Source organism: Squalius cephalus (genome assembly GCF_949319135.1).
Source record: "Squalius cephalus genome assembly, chromosome: 5".
NCBI lineage: Eukaryota > Metazoa > Chordata > Actinopteri > Cypriniformes > Leuciscidae > Squalius > Squalius cephalus.
The window spans coordinates 47,625,114-47,652,551 of NC_137126.1; the positions used below are offsets into that span (position 1 = coordinate 47,625,114).

General features: G+C 37.5%; 3 protein-coding genes across 4 annotated transcripts in view; 1 reads left to right on the plus strand and 2 right to left on the minus strand.

Annotated features, from left to right (window-relative positions):
* The window catches only part of LOC307158859 (thiosulfate:glutathione sulfurtransferase), a 99,124-nt gene extending 90,324 nt beyond the window's left edge, over positions 1-8,800 (minus strand). The window contains exons 1-3 of one of the 2 annotated variants that reach the window (XM_079871823.1): positions 8,003-8,331; positions 4,538-4,660; positions 4,278-4,440 (exon numbers count right to left, since the gene is read on the minus strand). In XM_079871823.1, the coding sequence (XP_079727949.1) occupies positions 4,278-4,440; positions 4,538-4,660; positions 8,003-8,156 (440 nt within the window). In that variant the 5' untranslated portion in view covers positions 8,157-8,331. Of the gene's footprint in view, positions 1-4,277; positions 4,441-4,537; positions 4,661-8,002 lie in introns of both variants that reach the window. The other variant, XM_079871824.1, reaches the window with a different exon arrangement.
* An 8-nt stretch (positions 8,801-8,808) lies between these two features.
* On the plus strand, positions 8,809-11,035 carry cst14b.1 (cystatin 14b, tandem duplicate 1). Its single transcript, XM_079871827.1, has 3 exons — positions 8,809-9,232; positions 10,413-10,514; positions 10,604-11,035. Exons 1-3 carry the CDS (start codon positions 9,155-9,157, stop codon positions 10,727-10,729), a joined length of 306 nt encoding a protein of 101 aa, XP_079727953.1. The 5' UTR covers positions 8,809-9,154; the 3' UTR covers positions 10,730-11,035.
* A 14,491-nt stretch (positions 11,036-25,526) lies between these two features.
* LOC307158861 (cystatin-A5-like) lies at positions 25,527-26,774 on the minus strand. Its single transcript, XM_079871826.1, has 3 exons — positions 26,599-26,774; positions 26,241-26,342; positions 25,527-25,796 (listed from the first exon to the last, which is right to left on the minus strand). Exons 1-3 carry the CDS (start codon positions 26,677-26,679, stop codon positions 25,641-25,643), a joined length of 339 nt encoding a protein of 112 aa, XP_079727952.1. The 5' UTR covers positions 26,680-26,774; the 3' UTR covers positions 25,527-25,640.
* Positions 26,775-27,438: the final 664 nt, after the last annotated feature.

A 27,438-nucleotide genomic window follows, 5' to 3' on the forward strand; every position in this document is an offset into this window, starting at 1 on the left:
ATTTGGAATTATTGTTTTATTACCTGGTCAATAAATTGTAAACATTTGATTTTATTCTGATTATTTTCCCAAGTAGATTAAACGGACTTGTATGTTACCTCAAATGCGTCAGATTAGTGATGACTAATATTTGGCAGTAATTCAAGTGTACTTGGTTTTGCAAAGACAAGAAGGGAATTTCCGTTTAGGGCAGCAAATGCTGTTTAACCAACCTAAATTTGGGTTTGTCGTACCACTGTTTTAATTTAATGTTACTTTAGATAAGTGTACATGAGAAATCACAGCATGGCCAATCCAAAGCATTTATAAGAGAAGTAAAGTTGGTCGACTTATATCTGTAGTAGTGGCCATACCTCTACTGAAGTAAACGTTACTTTAAATTCAAGTGTATGCAAAAACCATGGGGGCTATACAAAAGTATCTCTGATTGTGTAAGCGTGAATGCGACCGTCTCAGGTACATAGCCAATTACCTCTGTTTAGTGACCGAAGCTGACGAGATTGTGATCGTGAGACCTGCGTTAAACGTGAGGACTTTAAAAGCGACATAGCTTCCTAATATGAACGGGGTAAAATATAAGTAAAGAGTCAAAAAGAATAATCAAACATTCGCTCACATTTAATGATGCTCAGATATCATTTAAACTTTTTTATTTATGGAGTCAGATGAAATAACGAGGTAATACATATGAGAAAACGTATTTAATTTAATCTTGTTGTGTTGTGCAAAGGAAAGACAGTAGAACGCAGTAACCTTCACCCGTATTATTGGAAACCACCATTGGACTTTTAGACGGGCTTTCAGTCTCAAATATGATCATCAGGCTTTTGAGGAAGGTTTATTTGTTCATCTCTTAGTCATCTTTGTATTGCATTGAATTGAATTATGTGTTTTATAACTACAGAGCTTTGATCATAAAACTAAGCATTTAAATATCATCTTACTAAGACATATTACTGGCAGATATAGAGTGACGACTGATATTTATATGCATTTTATGTAAGTAGTCTGCTGTACTGGGATCTCATTGATTTACATTACAAGCATCAGAATTTCATCTTACTTTTTGGTCACGTAAATATCAGCAACTGCAGAAAAATGCGAATATCAGCAGCAATTGCAAAATGCAGGTGTTCTTTTACACCTCAAGTGTGAGATCCATATCCTCACTATATCATGAGTGTTGGTTTGTTTATGTGTTTTGTTATCTTTGTTGTAACGTTGTCTGATTGGCTCCTGCAGGCTGATTGATGCTGTGTCCTGATTGGTGCACAGTACTTTAAAAAGCACGTCATCACTTCCTGTAGAGACAGCTTGTGTTCTGAGCAGAGAGAGTTGGATTAGAGGCAGAGTTTGTGTTAAGAGAGTTGTAGAGACTGTGAGTAGATACTGGTTGTGTGTGTTTGGACTTTTGCCTGTTTTCTGACACTGATTTCAGATCGTCCTCTCAATTTGCTCACGCTTTTTATACAGTTTTGTAAATCTATTGTAAATATTGAAGATTTGGAAAGTAAAGACCCATTTTTGTCTATTTTAGTGAGGGGCACTTCTGAAACGTGCTTTGTGAAGCTTCAAAATCTTTGCGACTCATTTGCTTTGAACCAGTGACTCAGAGTGTGTATCAAACTGCCAATGTCACATGATTTCAGTAAACAAGGGTTTGTTACATCATTCTGTTTCGAAATGTTTTGAAATTTCAATGATCTCTGTGAACTTCTTGTAGTTAAATGTCTCTTATTGGTCTGATTAACCAACTCCATAAAACAAGGCCTAAAATTCAATAAAATTACACATATTATAAGGACACTTCATATTTAATAGTATATGATGATTATTGCATCTAATATATTACCTTCAATAAAACATCTGCAATTGTTTTGTAGTCTAACATTGATGATGGCTCATAGTCATATGATCTAAGCAGCATAAATACTGCTGCAGTGTCAGTCATTTTTTGCGAATTTGGACTGTATAAAAACGCACTTTTTAACATCTCGACACCGATCAACGACACATTATTGCAATGGCCACCAGAACGGTTGTTGGAGGGCCTTCCGAGGAGAAGAAAGCCACTCCAGAGGTGCAGAAGATCTGTGATGAGGTGAGACTGGAGCTTTGACTTTAGTTTTGATGGCGTAAGTCAGCTGATGTGTGAAAGCATGTGATGTTTATTTATTAGTTATTATTAGCTTTTTATTAGGATTCAGAAGTTTGTACGTTATTGTTATATGTAAATAAAATATTAAAATAAATAAAAAATAATATATAACTATAAACAGTCAACCACCTTAATATTTAATTGATATAATTCATTAAATTAACTTGCATTGTGTGATGTATTTTGGAAGAATGCTTTAATTTAATAGATAGTCTGCAAAGAGACAATTATTAAACTCTCAGTTTTGCCTAAACCTGATATACAGTGACAATAGTGCAAAGTTAACAAAAATGAATGTATTACTTTATGTACTCATAGTCTCTAGACTCATGAGAATCTCTGTATTCCCACCCAAACACAATAAATACTGATTCAGCACCTGAACGAATCACTAATCTTCAGTAGGTGTTGGTTTGAGATGGATGTGTCACGGTAATTCATCATATACTCTGGGTCCTATTTTAACGATCTGAAACTCAAGTATCAAGTGCGAAACGCAAGTAACTTTGTGGGCGGGTCTCGGGCGCTGTTGCTATTATACCGGCGGGATAAATGACTCGACGCAAATCTAAAATGTGTTGGTCTGAAGTAGCTTCATTACTCATAGGTGTGGTTTGGGCGTAACGTGAAATAAACCAATCAGAGCGTCATCTCACATTCCCTTTAAGAGCAGGCGCGCTTGTTCCATGGCGGATTGCTATTATAACGGCGGATTTGCCAGGAGCGGTTCACAGCCGAGGAGACCGACGTTCTCGTCAGGGCCGTAAGTGACATTGTATGGGGAAGGAGAAACCCACCCAAATTTACTTCGGTTAAACAGGTGTATAATAATTTGGGTAAATGTGTAAGATAGATTTATGTACATAGTACATAATGCAAAGTTAATAAAAATGTATGTATTACTATACATGTCATAGTATCACTAATCTTCAGTAGGTGTTGGTTTGAGATGGAAGTCACGGTAATTCATCATATACTCTGTGTGAAAGACTTCTTCATTTGGTGAGTGGCCACTGATTGTTTGTGTTTGGTGTATTTGGACTTTTGCCTGTTTTCTGACACTGATTTCAGATAGCCCTCTCAATTTGTTCACTTGGCTGTTTATATAGTTTTGTAAATATATTGTATATATTGAAGATTTGGAAAGTAAGGACTTTTTTGTGTATTTTAGTGAGGGGCACTTTTGAAACGTGCTTTGTGAAGCTTCAAAACCTTTGAGAATCATTTGCTTTGAACAAGTGACTCAGAGTGTGTATCAAACTGCCAATGTCACATGATTTCAGTAAACGAGGCTTTCGTTACATCATTCTGTTTCGAAATGTTTTGAAATTTCAAGGATCTCTGTGAACTTTTTGTAGTTAAAGGTCTCTTATTGGTCTGATTAACCAACTCCATAAAACAAGGCCTACAATTCAATAAAGTGACACATATTATAAGGACACTTCATATTTAATAGTATATGATGATTATTGCATCTAATATATTACCTTCAATAAAACATCTGCAATTGTTTTGTAGCCTAAAAGATGTTGAGTTTTCGCTGCATTTACACTGTTCTGACCAGCAGGGGTCGCCAGTGTTTGGTGAATCGAAATTGATTAAAAGTTTCAAAAAGTTGTTTCTCCCAAGACAGTTAGGTTGGTGTGTTGTATTTTCTTTTTGTTAGGTTTAGGAAAGAGGAATAAAACTAAAATCGTTTTTATTAGTAATTTTGGCTTTGTCAAATGTTGCATCCTTTTCATATTTGCAAACTATTTTTTAGTTTGTTTTAGGTTTGTTTTTTGTTTGTTTTTTGTCCAAAGGTTCAACAAACTGTTCCAAGTTTAAAAAGTGTGTGTGTGCCTACTTAACTATATTTGGGGACAAATTTGTACACAGAGGTGACCAAAATCTCCTAAAACCTCCCTTTAGAGACGTCCTCATTTGTAAATCTGGTGTAAAAAAATAAAGTAATTAAAGTTTTTTTTTTTTTAAATGCAGAAAGTTGGGTAGGTTTAGTGTAAAGGAATGTAATATACAGTTTGTATAGTAAGAACCATTACGTCTATGGAATGTCCCCATTTAGATAGCTAAGGAAACGTATGTGTGTGTGTGTGTGTGTGTGTGTGTGCGCATGTACTTTGTGTATCCCAGAGTTCTTGCGGTCTCCAGCGCAGTGAGGCTGCGGATCCCTCTCATACAGTACAGCACGAAGTCTGAGTCTTCTCTGTGAGGCTTTGTGACGCCGTAGCGCTCTCTGAACTGATCCGGGCTCAGTCTGAGGGCCTGCTCCACCTCTCCCACTACATCAACAAAAGTACTGTCACTCATAAAGTGTGTGTGTGTGTGTGTGTGTGTGTGTGTGTGTGTGTGTGTGCAGAGCTGAACTGTGTGACTTACAAGGAACGTTGGAGGCTCCTGGAATAAAACCTGCTTCCAGCTCATCCGGCTCGCGTACATCGACGAGCTGGACGCTGCCAGTGGACATCATGAGCTTCAGCTGCTCGTACGTCACCACACCATCTGAAACACACAACGGATGAGTATCGACAATCTACTGCTGATCATTCATATCGAGTCTGATCTATTGTATACGATACAGTCATTCCACACTCATCACTGGATATCTGACATTTTGGTTATGGATAAATCCAGATATATGAACTACAGCAGCTCTAAGTGTTCAAGTGACTTGCCAAAACTATATCTATTTCAAACCTAATAAATGTTTTTTGGGGATTTGTACCTTTTTGTTTTTGTTTTTTTGAAAGAATCCTCTTCTGCTCACCAAACCTGCATTTATTTGATCCAAAACGCAATAAAAACAGTAATATTATGAAATAATTATTGCAATGTATTTTCTATTTGATTTATTCCTGTGATCAAAGCTGAATTTTCAGCATCATTACTCCAGTCTTCAGTGTCACATGATCCTTCAGAAATTATTCTAATATGATGATTTGATGATCAAGAAACATATATGATTATTATCAGTGTTGAAAACACATTTTAATATTAAACTGTGATTAAATAAAATCATTGATGAATAGAAAATTCAAAAGAACAGCATTTATTTGAAATATAAATATTTTAATCAATTTTTTCATCAATTTAATGCTTTCTTGCTGAATAAAGGTATTAGTTTCTTTAAAAAGTATTAAAGTGAAATCTCTTGCTGAACCCAAAACTTTTGAAAGGCAGTGTATGTCGTCTCTAAATACTTTATAGGACCACTTTATTTACATCCTAAACTTGATTCTAGTGGTGATGGTTATCATTCAGGCCATCATGAGTGTAAATGTGTTAAATAATGTCCTGGAAAAAAAATGTATTCAGCTAATTTAAACCATTAAAGAGAAGGGATGTAAATGACAATGCTGGTAAGAGGGTTGGGCCACCTATAGTTTTAATTTTAAAATTAAGTTTGTTTACTTTTTTTTTCTTATATTTAAATGAATATTTTGTGACTCTCCCCAGTCTTCCAAGAGCCAATTCTTAAATTCCTTATTTTGCCCTCGGACCTGATAAACTGTGCAGTTATCGAAATGTGTGTAGACTCATGGAAGTCCACCCACAACAAATGCTGATTCAGTGACTTGAATCCGTTATCTTCACGTGTGTCACAGTAACTCATCAAACTAAACCAATATACTCACTGGGGAACAGGCTTGTTAAGTTTGTTTTTACAACCAATTTGTTTTCATCAAAAATAAACATAGCATATTAATAGGATATAGTTGTTATATGAATATCACAAACCTGCCAGAACACGTCTAGATTGGAATAAAGAACATTATTATTTTTAGACATTGTTCATGATAATTAAACATTTATGCATTTTTTAATTGCCATGTTATTACTTGCATATTGCCATCAATATGTATGTACCAGCTGAAATAGTTTAAAGTGTTTGTATAAACTTCAGAGCATTTGTATATATATATATATATATATATATATATACATCTTACAGGTACCTAGAAAAGTGGATGAACTTTAATATGCAAACTATAATGCAGCCTATATTTAATGCAACATGATTTAAAGGTGCTCTAGGTAACTTTTTAACCTTAACTGAACAGCTTCGGAGTCAGTGGAATGGTTATATTACGTATTTCGGGTTGAATGGTGGTGGTTTCGCACCCCCCTGGTGCCCGAGTGCGGAAAAAACTCACTTGCAACTTTGGGACGCGGGTCGGTGTCAGGAAGTATCGCGTGATATCAGGTCTCGCGATGTAACGAATTGCTTGACGGCACTGCACACGTACACGCCCCTATTCAAGCACCGGCGGGCTAGCTATAAGCAAAGGGCAACGATAGATTGAGTTATGGCTGAGGCTGAGCCTGTAAAAAAGAAGCAGAAAGCTAGGAAATCTTTGTCGGAGGACCAACGAAAGAGGAAACGGGAGACTGACCGAGCAAGAAGTCAGACTCGAGTAAATATATCGGACCGGCTTTTTCAGAATGGTGAGAACTGAGAGAAACAGAAGCCTGCAAAACGGATGCTGATCCTGCTGTTGCACTTGTAAGTTAAGTATCTTTGGAATAAACTGTGTTTAATATTTAAATTTCAAGTAATTGCGACCTCAGGATGTTTGCTATTGTCTGTAAAGGTTTTTATTATGATCGCTGTCTGTTAGGGGCTTACTAGTACGCTAGATACTATAACTTTGATGTTAGCATTGTCATAGCAAACACGTTTGATTTCTGTAACTTAGTTGTTTGGCCGTTCCTCTGTCGGTTTTATTTGTGTAACTTACACTTTTATTTTATGTCACTAAGTCAACGCGTCTGATAGTAGGCAATATCAGACGCGCAAAATGTTGCACATCATGATCGAGCTAGAAAAAACGTTCTGATGTTTTCTTAGACAAGCAAAGGTAAACCATCATTCTACCAGATGAACTTATAGACCTTGCTAATATAACTTTATACAAATATTAGCCTCCGATATATATATATTTTTTTATGCTCATGCCCATTCTCCCAAAAACAAACAAACAAACAAACAAACACGAAAGCAGTAGTTCGCCTCGTTCATATCGTTCGTTCCCGGTAAAAATACTAGTATGCATGACAACACAATAAATAAAAAAATCGCCATCAGTTGGAAAGAAAGTATTGCTTTACTTGCCTCGGTAGACATAACTGGTTTTGAAATAGCCGGTTCCTCTGCTCAGCTAGGTTGACAGCTGATCAGCTGGGTTGCTCGTGGCAAGGGGGGAGGGACAACAGTTCGTTTTTACGACAGAGTGTTTGAAAGCATTATACTACCAGACACTAGGGGGAGCTCGTAGAGAAAAAACACTCAGACTTGCATAGTGTCCCTTTAATCACTGACCTTATAAAGATACCTATGGAAGCCCTTTTCTTGCCTTTTAAGAAAAGAAAAATCATACATTGGTAAATTATAATTACGACATTTAAAAGGTTATGAGATACAAATAATTGGAAAGTCGCGTTTTATGTCATAATTTGACTTAATAATCGTTACTTTTTATGTCATAATTTCTAGTTATATCACAATTATTATTATTACCAAAGCATGACTTTTTCTAATGTTGGCAGCATAGATCAAGACATAGCCTATTATTGCAAAGATTGTTCACTACACCATTACTGACCCATGACGAGTCATTGACCCTACGTGCAAACTCGCATGCTTTAGGCTACTGTGTATGATGTTACGCTCAATCACTAAAGGATATTGTTTCGGATACAGGCCAGTGATTACAAACTAAACTAGACTGACTTTAAGTTTAAGTTGACTTTATGTTTAGTTAAACTAAACATTTCTCAGACATTTTCATAATTAGTATTTTGTCATTGACTCGGATACAGAGAAAACTAAATAGGCTACTTTACCTGTATTTAGAGGTTGGTTGTGAGATGTTTCAGTCCATTTATCGCAGTTATCAGCTCCGCTTTCACATTGATCTGTATTTTCTGCTGAGACAGACAGGAGCAGGAGCGCCACGAGAGCGCGCACACCTGAACTCACGCGCATTACTGTATTCATGTCTATCTTATCTAAGAGAAGATCGATACGTGCTCTTATGTACAGATAAAATTGAGTCTAAAAAGCGCAGATCTAAAGCACCCTATTGGATTGACCATGTATCATCGTATGACAGGCGATTACACGGATCTGAGTGTCACTGAAAGCGTTTATTGTGCAACATGAAGCATGCTTTCCTCCAGGTGGCGCTCAGTGGCTAAAAAAAGAGCTTACTCTATTTAAATACTTTAAATATGTGGGCGTTTTGTGATTTACTGGAGATGTTTCACTATAATCGTTTAAACATAGTAATTCAAATGAGCAATATCTGATATAACAATGAAACTTGTTCAAAACCATTCCTTTAAATGCAAATAAAACAAATCCTTATGTAGTAGGCTAATCAATATCGACTGTGGTCGGTCCATTCAAAAAAGCGATGAGAATTGAAACACAATACCACGTGACTCTGTCGCTTATATTTCTACTTCTGCAATGGTCTGGACGATATTTTACTCTTTAATAATTGCGCTAAGTAACTTTGATAGCAGTCAAACGGGAAAAAATACAGTGTGTAATTAAAATGGTAAAAGTTGTAAATACCATTAGACTTTAGAATCAGAGAAAACGCCAGGGCCACTAAGTCCCGCCCCCAATTGTTTTTTCCTGCTCAGTTTTGTACTCATCCAGTCGTCCTGCCTCAGATTAAACTAAAAAGAAAAGAGGAAAGAAACATGAGAGATCCAATATTATAAATCATAAATCTATTTAACTTTAAAAACTAACCATATTAGCTTTGTATATGATTTAATCATATATTATTACTGTTTAGCCGCATTTGTTAAAATTGTTTGTTTTTTTATCCTCCCCCCGCCTCTTCTGAACACATGGTATATTCTGGTGATGATTGCTCATAGTCATATGATCTAAGCAGCATAAATACTGTAGCAGTGTCAGTGATTGGACTGTCTAAACGCACTTTTTAACATCTCGACACCGATCAACGACACATTGTTGCAATGGCCACCAAAACGGTTGTTGGAGGGCCTTCCGAGGAGAAGAAAGCCACTCCAGAGGTGCAGAAGATCTGTGATGAGGTGAGACTGGAGCTTTGACTTTTGTTTTGATGGCGTAAGTCAGCTGATCTGGGAAAGCACGTGATGTTTATTTATTAGTTATTATTAGCTATTTATTAGGATTCAGAAGTTTGTACGTTATTGTTATATGTAAAAAAAAAACATAACAAAAATGAATGTATTACTTTATATACTGATAGTCTCTTTAGAGTCATGAGAATCTCTGTATTCCCACCCAAACACAATAAATACTGTTTCAGCACCTGAACGAATCACTAATCTTCAGTAGGTGTTGGTTTGAGATGGATGTGTCACTGTAATTCATCATATACTCTGTGTGAAAGAGTTTACTACTTTTTTTCTTTTTTTATGTAAGAATATATAATAATGTAAATGTGAATATCGCAAGCATGTCAAGAGCATGTCTGGATCAAAAGGGGAAAATAATAAATTATATTTTAATAAAAATGCACTATTTGCACTTTGTTCTGTCGTCACTTCAAAATTGACAAAAATGAATGTATTACTTTGTCATCGTCTAAACTCATGAGAATCTCTATATTCACATCTGAACACAAACTACTAATCCATTGGTTTGAGATGGGTGTGTCACGGTAATTCATACTCTGTGTGAAAGAGGCTTTTTCAGTTGGTTTTTACTACTTTTTTGTTTTAAACAAATGTAGCATAAGAATATATAATGTAAGAGTGAATATCACAAGCATGTCAAGAGCATGTTCATGGATCAAAAGAGGGGGAAAAAACAAGAAATTATTTTTTTATAAAAATGAGGTGACAATAGTACAAAGTGCAAATAGTGCAAAGTTAACAAAAATCTATGTATTACTTTATATGTCATAGTCTAGACTCATAAGAATCTCTATAATCACACCCAAATACAATTGAACTACTAATCTGTTGATATGAGATGGGTGTGTCACAGTAATTCATCTGTGTGAAAGAGGCTTTTTCAGTTGGTTTTTACTGCTTTTTTTTTTTTTTTTTTTTAATAAATAGCATAAGAATATATAATAATAAATGGGGGAATTGAATATCACAAGCATGTCTGGATCAGAAGAGAAGAGAAAAAAACAGGAAATTATATATATTTTTTTTTTATAAAAAAATGAAGCAAATTTTCAGACCAGATTTAGATGAACCACATTTGCATTAAATATGATTTCTGCATATTTTGCTTCAGGTCAAGCCTTCTGCAGAAAATAAGGCTGGAAAGAAGTTTACCGTTTTCACTGCCAAATCTTACACCGCACAGGTTGTGGCCGGGACCAACTATTTTATCAAGGTAAACTTGTAGTGCCACGTTCCAGCCTGCTTATTGTGTTAATGATACGTGCTGAAAGTGTATTTAAAGTGTCCTATCGTCCTCTTCAGGTGGATGTAGGAGGAGACTTCGTTCATCTGAGGGTTCACAAATCACTGCCTCACGCCGGAGGAAAACTAGAACTGCACGGGATTCAGACCTCAAAATCTCAGCAGGATCCCATTGAATACTTTTAAACACAAGTGCATCTTCTCAATCAGTGTATCATTCCCTCTCTTCACATACTATACACTTCCACACTGTATAGGTTAAAATATGATCTACTCAATGCTGTTACAAAACTTTTATTCAAATGTACATCATTAAAATGAACCCAATACTGTGCCTATTGTATTTGGATGTGTTTTATATGATCTTTGTCTACTTTTACAAAAGTTGTATCGAGGTGAAATAATTGTACATGAATAGTCATCTTTCCAGATCTGTTTTTTTTTTTTTTTATAAAAGATGCTGTTTCTAAAATAAAGGGAAATTAAATTTCAGATTTCAAGTCTTTGTTTCATTTACACCTCCAAAAGAATGTAATAATAACATCACCAGCATACAGTGCAATTACATTAAATATTATTACTAAACTCAAATATGAATTACTATTAATAAACTAACCTGGTTACATGAACACAATTTTAAAATGTTAGCTGAAGAAAATTCTTACAAATTCAGTTTATAGGCTACAAGTTTTACAGTGCATGTGAAACCAACTGTTATCTGTTCTAAGATCTGATCGCGTATGCAGTAAAATATAACCAATTTAAGAACTAGTGAGCTGTTGCAGTTAAATATAGTAACTGTTTCAAGATAAGGTGGAAATTTGTACAAAACAATTATCATAACTAAATCTGAACAGCTGCACTTGCAAATGAACTACAACAACATGACAATGTTCAAACCAATCATAACCAACTGACCACTAAAACCAGTTCATGTAATGTAGGTTTCTTTAGATTTTGATATGCAAACTGGTTATCAACATCCTGAAAATCTCAACCATTAACCTCTTCAGACAAAGGAAAAAACTGTTTCAAACTGAGGAGGTTTTGAGTGTGTTATGTCTCTTTTTCTCATATCCTGTTTCTCATCCTCAGTCAAATTCACTGATGCATTACATGGAAACTGTTCGCCATTTAAAAAGCTTTTAACTTTTGCTCTCAGTGTCTCAAGACACACATATATATATATATATGTCTTGAGACACTGAGAGCAAAAGTTAAAAGCTTTTTAAATAGCGAACAGTTTGCATGTAATGCATCAGTGAATTTGTCTGAATATATACACTCACCTAAAGGATTATTAGGAACACCTGTTCAATTTCTCTTTAATGCAATTATCTAATCAACCAATCACCTGGTCAAGACAATCTCCTGAACTCCAAACTGAATGTCAGAATGGGAAAGAAAGGTGATTTAAGCAATTTTGAGCGTGGCATGGTAGTTGGTGCCAGACGGGCCGGTCTGAGTATTTCACAATCTGCTCAGTTACTGGGATTTTCACGCACAACCATTTCTAGGGTTTACAAAGAATGGTGTGAAAAGGGAAAAACATCCAGTATGCGGCAGTCCTGCGGGCGAAAATGCCTTGTTGATGCTAGAGGTCAGAGGAGAATGGGCCGACTGATTCAAGCTGATAGAAGAGCAACTTTGACTGAAATAACCACTTGTTACAACCGAGGTATGCAGCAAAGCATTTGTGAAGCCACAACACGCACAACCTTGAGGCGGATGGGCTACAACAGCAGAAGACCCCACCGGGTACCACTCATCTCCACTACAAATAGGAAAAAAGCCTACAGTTTGCACAAGCTCACCAAAATTGGACAGTTAAAGACTGGAAAAATGTTGCCTGGTCTGATGAGTCTCGATTTCTGTTGAGACATTCAGATGGTAGAGTCAGAATTTGGCGTAAACAGAATGAGAACATGGATCCATCATGCCTTGTTACCACTGTGCAGGCTGGTGGTGGTGGTGTAATGGTGTGGGGGATGTTTTCTTGGCACACTTTAGGCCCCTTAGTGCCAATTGGGCATCGTTTAAATGCCACGGCCTACCTGAGCATTGTTTCTGACCATGTCCATCCCTTTATGACCACCATGTACCCATCCTCTGATGGCTACTTCCAGCAGGATAATGCACCATGTCACAAAGCTCGAATCATTTCAAATTGGTTTCTTGAACATGACAATGAGTTCACTGTACTAAAATGGCCCCCACAGTCACCAGATCTCAACCCAATAGAGCATCTTTGGGATGTGGTGGAACGGGAGCTTCGTGCCCTGGATGTGCATCCCACAAATCTCCATCAACTGCAAGATGCTATCCTATCAATATGGGCCAACATTTCTAAAGAATGCTTTCAGCACCTTGTTGAATCAATGGCACGTAGAATTAAGGCAGTTCTGAAGGCAAAAGGGGGTCAAACACAGTATTAGTATGGTGTTCCTAATAATCCTTTAGGTGAGTGTAAATCTGATTTAGTTTTAATTAATTAATAGATTTAATTACTCTTTATTTGATTCTTCAAAGCAAACAGACGGATAGTTTTGTGTGTCTTTTCCTGAAATATCAGCTGGAATATTAGTCTCAAATAATAATCACATTCAAAATCTTTGCAATACAGCTCTCTCTCATTTCGTTCTCTCTCATTCTGTCGTTCTGACTGTTTATCTATGCAAAGTTTGCATTCAGCTACTTTATAGAAACCATAAAATGCTCTTTAAGCATAAAAGTAACAGGAACATAGTCACGGGAGCTGCCATATGTCTGAATGAAGATTAATCACATGAATTACCTCACCTCACTTAGTCACACATCACATTACTTTTTTTTTTTTTAAAGCCAAAGGGATTTAAATTATTTATACTACATTCCCTTTAGAGTTTGCCTCAAATGTCTATGGTTATTCCTGGTACTTTGGGACTAAGATAAGAAAAATATGATTTCTTGAAAGTCTCAGATAATGAATATTTTTTTAAAACCTTTGCGTAAATATATTTGTGTTATAGTTGCACAAATTCTAAGAGAAAATACTGTGGCAAAAAAACTGGCACACAGCTTGAAACCATAAAATGCATATTAAGCATAAAACAAAAAGGAACATGAGCTGCCATGTGTCTAACAGAAACTCATGAATAACCACACTTTATTTAACCACACAATTTAACAATGCATTAATTATGAGTGTTAGGAAATACTTTTTATTTCCATCCTGTTCATTTGTGTGTTGTATAAAATTAAGGTTATTATGCAGTGTGTGCGTTTGACCAGGGCTGGTGTCCAAAAAGCATCGTAGAAATTTCGTAGAAAAATTGCCACCAATGGTCTCTATGATCAACTTAGGCTTTTGGGAAACGCAGCCCAAATCAGTTTGTGAAAATCTTCTCTAACTTTTTAAACCAATATTCCATTATACCAATAACTCCATAACAACATTTTTTAAAGTTACAAAAGGTTCAAGAATTGCTACTGCAGAACAGGAATAACCGCTGTAATGGGTGTATGCCTTTAAGATTGAGTGTGTGTGTGTGTGTGTGTGTGTGTGTGTGTGTGTGTGTGTGTGTGTGTGTGTGTGTGTGTGTGTGTGTGTGTGTGTGTGTGTGTGTGTGTGTGTGTGTGTGTGTGTGTGTGTGTGTGTGTGTGTGTGTTCATGGTTCACGAAGTCAATAAAGTAGGCTACTCTGTTCAAACAAGTGTTTTCATTATCATTACATGGTGTCAGAAGTGCTTGACGATCGCACAGCCACGAAAGGATGGCATTTGTATTTTTTATTTTAAAAAATAACATTTATTTTTATTTAATAAATAAATATATGTATTATATAAATAAATAACTACTTATTGATTTTTATTTTACAGGTTTTCACATTGGAACTGTGAGTGTACATTTTCGCGCACAAGTACGAATATTTATTGTAGGCCTACAAGTTCTCAAATTCACATACACGCTCTCGAGTTACCTTTACCTTCATAGAAACGCAAGGTCTCGAGGCGCATTTTAGTTTATTTTAACTTGAACGCTGTGTTTTTAGAACATTGCGCCATGCGCGAGACGCGAACGCAACAGTTAAACAAAGTGCTTTCACCAGGCGGCAACGTTGACGTTCTAATCTGAAAAATGAAGCCTACCCGGAAGTGCGAAAAACTGCAATACGTCGAAAATCCGCTAGGGGCAGGTCCCAAAAGGGAGCAAATGTCCATAGACCCCCATGTTAAAATGTCCGTTTTCACAGCATAAATTCATGTTTTTACAGGTTGGTCCCATGGACTTTTATTGTATTTTTCGATAGGTTCCGAGTGCCTGACAACTGTGAGGGGGGTGAATTTTTCTCTAACTCGTTAGTTTAGATCGTATTTAAATATAAAATGTATGAGCTTGATTGACAGCTGATAACGAGCATAGGCTGCGCCAAGTGGAATTCCTGAAATTTGACGTCTCGGTCATGAACTGACACAACACATCATACCACCTCTGTATCCTTTCTGAAAATTTGTATTGAAATATCGTACATAAAATGGGTTGCTCTGCTATAAGATTTTCCAAGATGGCGCCGCCCATGCCCCCCATAAACGGCCTCAAAACCGTTCTTCAGAAAGTCTATGGGTGACGTCACAGACGCTTTGTCCATATTTTTTACAGTCTATGGCTTTCACACAGAAAAACAATGGAAAAGTAGCAGAGTGGACGGGAAAAACACATTCTGTGTGAGCAGCCCCTTAATGCCGTTTTTCACCGATGTCTAATTGAACATGCATCAAATGAGTGTCAAATGAGTTGCTGGTCCTCAACCACAACTCACTCCATGCGAGATCGGCTTTTGATATATTTTGATATTTTGATACACAGCAAATCAGTGAGAGAAGTGACTGAAACTGTTGCACAAACGCCATATTTCCTGGGTGCAGTTTTAAATTCACAGAGAAATGATGAGCAGTGGACTGTGCAAATTTCAACTTGAATGACACCATGTTAAATGTAAAATTGATACTAGTGCAGATGCAAACATCATGTGTGAAGAAACATTCAGTATGTTAAATCCCAAGAGAATGCTGGAGCTGTCAAATGTTTCACTGTGTAGTCCTGGAGCCTGGATTAGAGTGCATGGGAAAGTTTTAGGCAGTAGGCCTACCACATATAAAGGAAGTGTGTACACATTCCCAGTGTATGTCATCCATCGACAAAATGTGAATGATTTGCTAAGCCGAGCCACTGCATCCTCAGTGGTACTGGTTAAACGCATTGAGGAAGTTCACAATGCATTTGGTGAACATTGAACTCTTAAGACGGAACTCATTAAAATCCAACTGAAGGAAAACTTTCAGCCATATGCGGTGCATACGGCACGCAGAGTTCCCCTGCGCCTCATGCAAAAGGTAAACGAGGAGCTACAAGGCTCAATCAGGGTTCCAGACTGCGACCATTTTTTGAGATTGTCCGAGTTAAAATTTTATGTGGTCGCATTTGTGCGAGTGCATGGTCATGTACTACTCGGTTAAATTCACGCATGAATTTTCCTGCACTGATCTTGTTTTAGCGCCCGCCAAAGTGAATTTTTGTCCCGCCAAAGTCTTATTTGATCGTGAGTTTGTGAGTATTTGTGAGTAATGTAGATGATCTGCCGCGCTTGTGACAGGGCGCATGTTTAACTGAAAGAACGAGCAGAGTGAGAGCCCCGGTCGCGCGCGCGCACTCTCTCTCTCTCTCTCTCTCTCTCTCTCTTCGGAGCCAGGCGAAAGTGTAAACAAGACTTCACCGTCTCCAAACTAAGCGCTGTCTTGCTCTCTTCTCCCTCGCACATATTAATCAAAATAAATCGACACGGTGGTCGGAAGACCAAAGTTTCATGCAGAGCATTCGGAGATTTTTTTTCCTGAATTACCGCTGGGTGTGAATTGTGCTAAATAATTTGCCTTATCTTCTCTGAAAAGCGTTCCGGGCATTAAGCTGACATAAAACAACACTGTAATTAAACGAAAAAAACTATCCAGTGATGAAATATTTTCTGTGTTGACGGAAATCTTGGATGTCCATGTCCTAACTGCTGGAATAATCACACAACGCGCATGACACGTCCAATTCGCGAACGAATGACTCCTTTGAACCGATTCATTTAATGAATGGTTAAAACAACTGATCTTTCCAACAGTGAACTCAGGAGACGTCTGAATCGGTGTATAACTAATCAGTAACACTTTACAATAAGGTTCTATTTATTACATAAATTACATAAAAAGTACAGTTTGCTTACTCAAGCTTAAGCTTTAAAATAAATAAAACCACTTGTTTTTTTGAAAAGCATATGACTACATTTTTCCACACAGTGCTATCAAGAAGCGATAAGAGAATCGTTAAAGAATCGGATCGATAATCAGAATCGTCAGTGGCATTATTATTGATAAAATCTTATCAATTCCCATCCCTATGTGAAGACAGTAAAAATAATCAAACATTAAAGAACATACATGTCTTTTTAATCGTTTTTTTTTTTTTTTTTGAGAGAGTTAAAAGATTGAAACATTTTGCTAACATGAGGTCTTGTGTCACTGTTAGTCTTTTTACATCAGTGCAAAACTAGGGTATGCAGATTAAGACCACTATTCATCAGCATGCATTGATTAATCCCATGGCATGTAGCAAAAAAAAAAAAGGTGCGACCAAATCATATGCTGGTGCGACCAACTGAGAAAGTTGGTAGCACCAGTGCAACCAGTGGAAAAGTTAGTCTGGAGCCCTGTCAATGGAAGAGAATGGGGTCGTTGAGCAAGTGACAGACCCCACAGGCTCCTGTGCACCCATGGTGCCAGTACCAAAGGGGAACGGCAAGGAAAGCATCTGCGTAGATCTGAAAAAGTTGAATGAAGCTGTAAAAAGAGAAAGGTATGTTCTTCCAACAGCAGAGATCAGGAGATAATTGCAAAGCTAAGTGGTGCAACAGTCTTCTCATCTTTGGATGCTGCCTCAGGCTTTTGGCAGATACCATTACATCCAGAAAGCAGCAAACTTACCACGTTCATAACACCATTCAAAAGGTATAACGTCTTCCTTTTGGCATCTCCAGTGCCCCAGAAATATTTTGTCGAATGATGACGGAAACTCTACAAGGGCTTGAAGGAGTATCAGTGTATACGGACGATATATTGGTGTATGGAGACACCATGGAACACAGCATGACCAAAGGCTTACCAAGGTATTCGAGAGAACTGAGTCTGCTGAGTTGAAGTTAAACCGAGAAAAGTGTCTACCGAGACAACAGCAACTTCACTTCCTTGGTCACTTGATCGATAAAATTGGTGTGAGGGCCCGATCCTGAGAAGGTCAGAGCAGTCCGTGAGCTCTCACCTTCTCGTAATGTTCAGGAGCTAAAACGTGTACTTGGTATGTTTAATTACCTGGGCAAGTACATTCCTAATCTTTCTACTGAAGGAAAACCACTGTATGAACTGTTGAGGTCAACAACCGAATGGACTTGGGCCTGTCCTCAGGAGGCGGCATTCCAGCGCATAAGAGACATCTTTCTTCTTCTCCAGGTTTGAATTTCTACAATGTGGCTCTACCTACCGCTGTTCCAGCTGATGCTAGCAGTTATGGCATAGGTGGTGTTATACAGTCCAGATATGCCCAGATTGAGAAAGAATGTCTGGCAAGCATCTGGGCTTGTGAAAAATTTGAAAAAGTATCTGATTGACCTTGAAAACTTTAAGTTAGTGACAGATCACAAACCATTAGTGCATCTTATGAACGAGAAGGATGTTGCGATGTCAGAGACTACTTATGAGGCTTATGAGATTTAAACTGACTGCAGAACATGCTCCAGGGAAAACATTGCTGGAGACTGATACCTTATCATGAAGCCCACTAGCATGCAGGGGAAATTACCTCAACATACACTCTGATGTAGAGTGTTACGTTGCGGCTGTTACTGAAGGCATGCCCGTAAGCCCACCAAAACTCGAAGCCATTAGGGCTGCTACAAAGGCCGACAACAACCTACAAACTGTACTGAAATATATCCAGTCAGGATGGCCGACTTACGCAGACAAGGATCCAGTGGCAGTTCGACAGTTTTTCCCCTTTCAAGAATGAGCTGTCTGAGACAAGAGGAAGTCAAATGTTGATTCCAGATGTTTTGAGAGCAGATATTCTAAACTGAATACATGATGGACTTCAAGGTCTGACAAAGTGTAGAGAGTGGGCCAATACATCTGTGTGGTGGCCAGGCATCTCCTCTGAAATCAAATAAAAGGTACAATCCTGTATGACATGCCTTAAGATAAAGCAGACACAGCTAAAGGAGCCTCTCATCTCGACTCCCTTTCCGGACAGGCCTTGGAAAAGGCTAGCTATTGATCTGTGTGAGTATAACAAGCATACTTACCTTGTTGTGTCAGACTATTTTTCTCGATTTCTTGAAATCCTTCACATGCCCAATGATCAACACCTCAGAAGTAGTGTTGAAACTGAGAGCACTATTTGCTAGATTTGGCTGCCCTGAGGAAGTTGTTTCAGACAATGGTTGTCAGTTTGTGAGTGCGGAAGTGCGGAATCAGGAAGATTAAAACAACACTTTCCGATGCTTGAAACAAATCTTCAGCCTCAATGGCCAAATCTGGATGATGTAAGAGGAAAAGATTCCATGGAAAAGCAAAAGAGTTAGACCATGGAGTTAGACCCTTGCCATCATTGAGGTCTGGTGATGCCGTGCTTACGAAGTTGGACCACCAAAAGACCCGGGGAACAGCTGCTGTGGTCACAGGCGAGAGTACAACTCCTCGATCTTTCGTCATTGAGACACATCAAGGCCGCAACCGCCGTCATTAGCAGTTCATCCCTGCATCTGCAGGAGGAAGCCAATCTCTGGTTCAAAAGGAACAATCACATGAACAGCAGCTTGAGTCTACAGTGGATACTGGGACAACTTTGTCTCAGCCACCAAACACACAAATGGGCCTGTTGATGACTAGATCTGGCAGAATAAGCAAAACAGTAGACATTAGATTTGTGAAAAAAATACAAGAAAAAAAAGAGAAAGAAGAAGGAACATGATTTGTTCATATGGTTTAATGAAGACAAGTTGATCAATGCTTAAGAAAATGTTCAAGGCACATTTAATGCTGTACATTTAAAAATGGCAAGTGCTGAGATTATTGTGGTAAAACCATGGCAAGTGCATGTTGTTACTGTTAACAAGTGCTTAATGTTACCGTTTCAACTACAGTAAAATTATGGTTACTCTGGTTAAACCATTGTAAGTGTTGTGTTACTGTGCTTTACAAATAGTAAGCTACACAGTGAAACCACAGTTTCTGTGGTAAAAGCATGGTAAATGTTGCTACTGTGTTTTACCTACAAATACCACTGTAAAACCACAGTGTTAAAAGCATTTTTGTTGTGTTACTCTTATTTAACTACTGTTATGTTCAGAAAAAGACACACAAACAGTGCTTTGGCAAAATGCTACTTGTTTACTGTTTTAAACTTCAATAGCCACACAATATGGCACCCCTCAGGGTATGCGCACAAGCATGACTTTTCAACAGTATTACGACAACAGATAAAAATGAAGAACTGGTTAACAACCACAACAACTACAAATTCCACAGTAAAACTAGTTACTAATAAAAATATGGTAAGCGTTGTGGGCACTGGGCTTTTACTCACATGATCGAGCGAATGTTACAGTTACTGTGGTAAAATCACATTCATTCAGTGGCATTCGCAACTAATTTGTATAGAAAACATCAAACTACACTTAGGCTACTTACACATGAATTGCCGACAATCACAACAATAAATTAAAATGATCTTTAAATAAAATAAAACAAAACACACCTGGATTAAGATGTTCAGGGTAACTCCTTCCGCCCATCGCATTTTTTAATTGGTAGCGACCAAGCGGCAACATTCTAATCTGAAAAATGAAGCCTACCCGGAAGTGCGAAAAACTGCAATACATCGAAAATCCGCTAGGGGCAGGTCCCAAAAGGGAGCAAATGTCCTTAGACCCCCATGTTAAAATGTCCGTTTTCACAGCATAAATTCATGTTTTTACAGGTTGGTCCCATGGACTTTTATTGTATTTTTCGATAGGTTCCGAGTGCCTGACAACTGTGAGGGGGGTGAATTTTTTTCTAACTCGTTAGTTTAGATCGTATTTAGATATAAAATGTATGAGCTTGATTGACAGCTGATAACGAGCATAGGCTGCGCCAAGTGGAATTCCTGAAATTTGACGTCTCTGCCATGATCTGACACAACACATACCACCTCTGTATCCTTTTTGAACATTTGTATTGAAATATCATACATAAAATGGGTTGCTCTGCTATAAGATTTTCAAAGATGGTGCCGCCCATACCCCCCATAAACGGCCTCAAAACCGTTCTTCAGAAAGTCTATGGGTGACGTCACAGACGCTTTGTCCATATTTTTTACAGTCTATGGTAGCGACAGTCAAATGTCATTTGATGATGACACACCCGATAAACGAGACTGTCATTATTTATAAGACTGCTAGAGGGCGCTTAATTTTAAAACGTAACTTTAGGGCGTAATACGCTGCATGTACAAATGACAAGGACAGTCTCTAATCTCTCTTGTCGACACACCAGTGCGGATACGAATCCTCCTGTTCAGCACAAATACAGTCCTTACCTAATCCTCCTGTCAGGTTTAGAGATGAATCAGACAGGTAAGTAGAATAAACAGTAGTTTTATTTAGAACAGAAGCACAGAACCATCAGATGTAGGGTAGACTGTGTACAGACTAGTTGAGACATAGACACAGTTGAGACACCTTAAATGTATAGTGGAGGATCTTTCAGAATTTTAGATAAGAACCGCCCTCTCCACTTTTTGAAAAAATGCACATGCGCAACACTCTACCTGCTCCCGAGAGGGAACGCCTATTAAACGTGTGCGAGGTTCTCCTCGTGCATGCTCTGTTTACAAGTTGCTGTCGGCATCGCATATACAAGATTACTTTCCAAAAGAAGATTTGCACTTTTTCTCCAAATAGCATGCCAAACTTTACCTGTCGAGTAGAAACTTCGCGACTGAGGCATCAGTGGGAAACCCAACCTGTGTTTTCAGCGCACGCCATCGTGTGAAACAATCTCCCAAAAACACTCTGATCTTGTTTCTCTCTTCTGACGCCTTTCTCTTCTTCTCATACAGTTCGTACAAACTTTTTCTCTTGCGATCCTCAGACATTTTCAAAGGACCCGGTGAAACGGCGAGCTTCAATGAATGGCTGAAACCGTAGCTCTAGCCCACCACACATAAACACCTGAAAGTGCGCATGCGCAGAAAGCGAAAACTAAGGGACGAGCACGTACGACGGCCTTACGTAAACATATCACCAGAATGATTGACAATTAGGAGGACCAATAGTCTAGATGATCCACCCGGAAGAAAAAAATCCTCCACTATACCTTTAAATAACTTGCGTTCGCAGCAAGCACAAGTTGTGATTTTTGCTGTGCACATGAGTATTAGTGTCCTCTTTGATCGTGGGAAATTTGAACAAAGGACGCATCTCTGATCCGAAGAAATCGGGAAAAGTTTTTTTTCTAAGGTATGACGTTCACTTCACCATGCACTCTCCACAATGAATAGCTTATTATTCTTATGTGACTGTTAAACGTAACTGGTATCACCACAAACGTTATTCTGTGCCCTAAAAACTGGCATATTTCATGGTATTGTGTCATGCAAGGTAATTGCAAAATCTAGAGAAATGTGCGAGGTGGCCAGCGGGGGATAGTTGAGACACACGTGTACCAACTGTACCCCCGATAGAGCTCTATTAGGAAACACACTGTTTAGTTGTTCAGTGTTATGATAACAGGTTAAACGTCGTAATTAGCCAGCATAGGACGCAAATGAAAATGTGATATTTGTGATATTTAAACTGAGTATTATTAATAAATATTGTTTTCTCCAATCATTTTTTTTTTGGCGGTCCAATCAGTGAACAGAAGGAGTGGCTGAGAACGATGACGTTGAGGTCGTGCGCTAGTTTGAGTTGTAGGGTTACGTCACGACCAAAGGTTAGCGATTGGTTATGGCATATCCAGAGTGACTCTGGGCAGATCCAATAGTTTTAAACTTCAACAGAGTACCCGCCTACAAGGAAGTTAACGCTTGTCAATGGAGAGAGGCCAGACTCTCTGTACAAATGAAATGTACGAGAGTCTGGTAGAACCAGCATGGGCGTCAGTTTGGTTTGAAATGTGCTGGGGACAGAGACGCATTCGGAAGTGCATTTTCAGAAGTGCTGGGTACAATGACGCATTCATTTTTTTTCTCTCTTTCGCGCAGGTTATGTTTTGAAAGACGATGTCCTGTAGCTCAGGCACGGCCCCACTTTTCAACAGGCCCACCCAAAACTTTCACAAAAAAAAAACCTATATTCTTTTACTTTTACTATATTCTAATTTTGTTAATAATTATAAAAAAAAATCGCCAATAAGCTCATAATTTGTGCTAAAATAGTGTTTAGTTTTAAAAACCATTTTAAAAAGCTGGTAATATTTTGATGTTTCTGCGCAAGTTCAGCAGACAGTGAGGTTCGGGTTTTCCGATCAGAGCTCGTGAGTGGAGAACGCATTTCTGAATATTCCGCTCCGCTCGTTCATTCCGTAGGGTCGCTCGCTCAACCCAGATGTCATGTTGTCTGGTTCGAAAATATGTGGAATATAAGGGCTGCTTCCGACTAAAGTTTTTTTCCTAGTCGAGTAGTAGGCTAGTTGTTCATTTAAGTCATTCGTGGACAAATCGCCCCTTTATATTAATTTAATTACTTATATAGCCTACAGGATAATGAGCTTACGTAATATAGCCGCACTCAAGCGCACAACCGCACAGATAAAGCTTGCCACAAAGAACTGATAAAAGTAATGATTATGAATGCGTCTAAATGTGTCTAAATACGCTGTGAATGTGAATGTGCATTATACGCTGAGTTTCGGTTCATTTATGAGACGAACTCCAGTTCACTCGCCGGCGCCTCCATGTCGTGATTCTGCTATATTTACTTCTTATTTATTAAATCCAGGCAATTGGTTCATGAAACATTGATTAAAATTAAGATATAATTAATACAAAACTAAATTCACTTTAAAGAAAGGCAGCTGTTCTGTTTGAGGTCTCTGTGAAAGTTTTAAAGCAGTCTTTTAGTGCCGCTTTCAGAGCGCTCACGTCCGTAACCGAGAACTGACACGTTGTTTTTTCCCTCATAAATGCAAACACGGAAAATAAAATAAAATGAATATTATAATGTTTTTTTGTTGGGTCAGACAATGATTACCAAATTTCTCTCTCATATTGCTCCTCACAACCACTTAAAACGGTCAAAAAAATCGAACCAAAAGTCAAATTAATATGGACGGAAGTTAAAAGTGGTGGGTACAAAATGACTCATGACGAAATCTGGTGGGTACGCGTCCCCCCCCGAAATCAACGCCTATGAGAACCAGGCTAATGTCATGTGGCAATTCACTTCTTTTCAGTATCTATTTTTGTGTGAAAAATCAAAACGCAAAAAGTGTCTCAAATGTACTCAGTCTACCCCTATAGTTGAGTTGATAATGGCAATGTGGAAATGAATATAGAACTTAGCTGGAGAAATAACTGAATGTCTTTTGCAGATGGAGGTAGACCAGGCTGGAGAACGGAAGATGAAGGAGATCAGAGGTGATGGCAGATGGTAAACAGGAACACAGACTGAAGATGAGTATTGCAGGTAAGTAGATCAGGTAAGTCTTGGGAGTGAGTCTTGCGTGTCTTGGTAAAGACGAGACTAGACAGTGAACTACTTCTTATCAAGTTTAATGATGGTTTGCAAACCAAACTTAAATGGTGCATTCCCGCCACCTACTGGATTGGAGTGTGGATAACGTTATGGTAGTAGTGACCTAAATCCTGTTACTTAAATGAGTGTCTTTTAAGAAATGAAATACTTCTTCATATATTTTAAATTGATTTGGGCCATTACCTAATAATGCTTGGATAGAAAAAACTTCCATTTCCATTTCTTTTAAATGCTTAAAATAATTTAAATCTTTCTCTTGCATAAGCCTCACATTTTAATAATACATGTTCTACTGTTTCCATATTTTCCGAACCACATTTGTCACAATACCCAGTCTGGTGTTTCCCAATCCTGACCATACTTTGATTTAATAAACAATGGCCAATGCGTATTCTTGAAATTATAACATCCTTCCTCCTATTTCCAATGTTTCTTCTTTACTAGACAGTGAACTGATGGTGAAGTGGTGTTATATAGGGAGCTGATGATGATGAGGTGCAGGTGAGGTGAATCAGTAATCAGGGAAGAGTGAACGAGTGGGTGGAGATCTGGTGAAGCCCTGACACCTCCAGAACAAATATGACATATATTTAAGGGGTGTCCAATCCTGCTGCTGGAGGGCCACTGTCCTGCAAACTTTAGCTTCAACCCCAACACCCGAACCAGCTTCAATTTATTAGCGTTCAATTCAATTTAATAGCGTCATATTTTTATGGTTATACCACTGATTTATATAATGTCATTATATAGATCTGTACAGGTTTGGAATGACGTGAGGTTGGGATGAACAAGATTTCGGTTCATATAATACAATCTAATATGTCTAATCTAATAATCTGTTTATCAGTCTGAGAAATGTTTAAAATTACATTCGTTTAGACAGTCAATGCAGCCTTAAAATAAAAATAAATAAAAAATGAACGTCATTCACGATTCACTGTAAAAAGAGATTTCTTTTTTTCCCCCTTTAAAAAGTCATGCCTATTAAATCTTAAAAATGTAAAAATTAATGTCATTTTACATTATTTTATTTTACTTTTTGTTTTTAAAGATTTGGAATGAGGATTTTTAAAACAAACAGTTTTTTGTGTATTATTTCAGCATAAAACAATTTTAGTAAAGTAAAGTGAATTTGGTGTTGTTCATATAAACACACTGACACAGGCAATTTTGGTTTGAATATTGAGTTTAATATTGAGGAATGAAACAGTTTTCAATAGTTCCTCTATACAGTATGGCAGCTCATTGTGTGTCTGTTATTAGATCAGACTATTTTCTGCGTGCGGTTAGAAGTTTTTAAAGGGGACCAGAGGGTCACTGATGGTTTTAGGGTACTGGACTCCAGTCACAGTCAGTTTCCCTCCATTGCAGGGGAGAGCTTGATGTATAATCGCATGAACGCACTTATCTTCTAGTGTGCCATTCTCTTGACAGACGTCCAGCTGAGAGAGAGAGAGAGAGAGAGAGAGAGAGAGAGAGAGAGAGAAATCCACATGTATTTTATAATTGATCTCTTCCATGTAAAACTCTGTTCACATTGATAGCGACCAAAACGCATTCATTTTCCATGACAGCACACAAATCTCTGGGAGTTCTGCTACAGTGACCGTTGCCGACTAGATTTGAATGTCCAGCAACGCTACAAAGTTGAGAAGAGTTTTCTCTTATAGGCTACAAATCCAGAGAAACTTTATACAGTGACTTGATGCATTTTAACTTTCAGAGAGGATGGACAAATTACTGGACACATCGCACCCTTTAGGACACACTGCCACAGTTGGCTTGTTGATAATGCTAAATGGAAATACAAATTGTGCCTTGGAAGAGTTCAGTGATGAAAACATCAAACTCAAAAATCTATAAATCAAAACAAAACACTAATTTACCTTGACCAGATAGTTTGTTCCGTTCACAGTCTGACTCTTATAGAGTAAAGGAATGTAATCTTTAAAATTGATTGCAGCCTTCTTCTCGATCTCTGTCTTCTCCTGAATAAACAAATGCACATTTTATATTAATCTATATTATTATTATTATTATAAAAAGGTCTCTAGGGAGTTACATCTATCATTCAGATATCAGAAAACTCATGTAGAATGTTTTGTGACTTTGAGTGAAAAGTAAAACAGTTCTTTTGAAAATAACAACTAATATTTCTCCAACACATTTCACAGCACCGAAATAGATCATTTTACTAGGCTGTGTTTTAACAAAAACATTTACTAGTGATTTTCTGTCTCCTACCTTAAGGCAGATTTCCTTCACCTCTTTAGTGACAGGCTTCACTGTGCTCCATCCTCCAAGTGTTGCCGTTTCTGAAGTCATTGTGCTGGTGATCAAAGTCTGGATGAAATAAACTGTATTATCAGGCAGTCTGTCTCACAGATTGATTCTGTTCCACTATTTATGCTGCCAAAATCTCATGACATCAGAATGAATGAATGAATAGGCGGAGTTTTACTTTGGGGTGTTGTGTAATATTCCGAAGAAAAACTGGGTTTTTTGTTGTTGTTTTTTTTCACTTTTCAGAAAAACAAAACAATACGTTTTGACATTTATTGCACAACGTATTAAATTATTTGTGAATAAGTTTTTGTTTTAAATACAATTAGGAACATTTTGTCCCAATCTTCAACCAGATCATTAAAAAAGTAATACAATTATTACTATTATTTTTAAAATTAATTTACTAACAATATTTAGAGTAAATAACATTGCTCAAAATATTTTCTTTTTTAAAATATATTTAAAAATATTTAGAAATATATTTTTATATGAATAACAATAAATAATAACAAAATCAAGTATGACAACACAATATAAATAGGTATAAATAAATGAAAAATACAATTGAACTAACAAAAAATAAAAAATACAGAACAAAATGCATCATTTTATGCTAACATTTTGAGAGGGTTATTTATCACTAATCCAAGACATCAAAATATTTTTCCTAATAATTAACAAGTGAAAAAGTCTTCGCGTTTTAATTTACAAGGAATATCTGACTCAATTCTCCTCAACTCAACTTTATTTATAGAGCACTTTTAACACCACAAGTTCTGTACAGAAAAATATAAAAGA

Bases quoted from the DNA above. Each gene is read 5' to 3' on its own strand.
- cst14b.1 (XM_079871827.1), top strand. From the start codon at position 9,155: ATGGCCACCAAAACGGTTGTTGGAGGGCCTTCCGAGGAGAAGAAAGCC. The intron at 9,233-10,412 runs GTGAGACTGGAG...ATTTTGCTTCAG, and splicing joins TGCAGAAGATCTGTGATGAG to GTCAAGCCTTCTGCAGAAAA. The intron at 10,515-10,603 runs GTAAACTTGTAG...CGTCCTCTTCAG, and splicing joins GGACCAACTATTTTATCAAG to GTGGATGTAGGAGGAGACTT.
- LOC307158861 (XM_079871826.1), bottom strand. From the start codon at position 26,679: ATGACTTCAGAAACGGCAACACTTGGAGGATGGAGCACAGTGAAGCCT. The intron at 26,343-26,598 runs GTAGGAGACAGA...TTGTTTATTCAG, and splicing joins TGAAGGAAATCTGCCTTAAG to GAGAAGACAGAGATCGAGAA. The intron at 25,797-26,240 runs GTAAATTAGTGT...TCTCTCTCTCAG, and splicing joins GAACAAACTATCTGGTCAAG to CTGGACGTCTGTCAAGAGAA.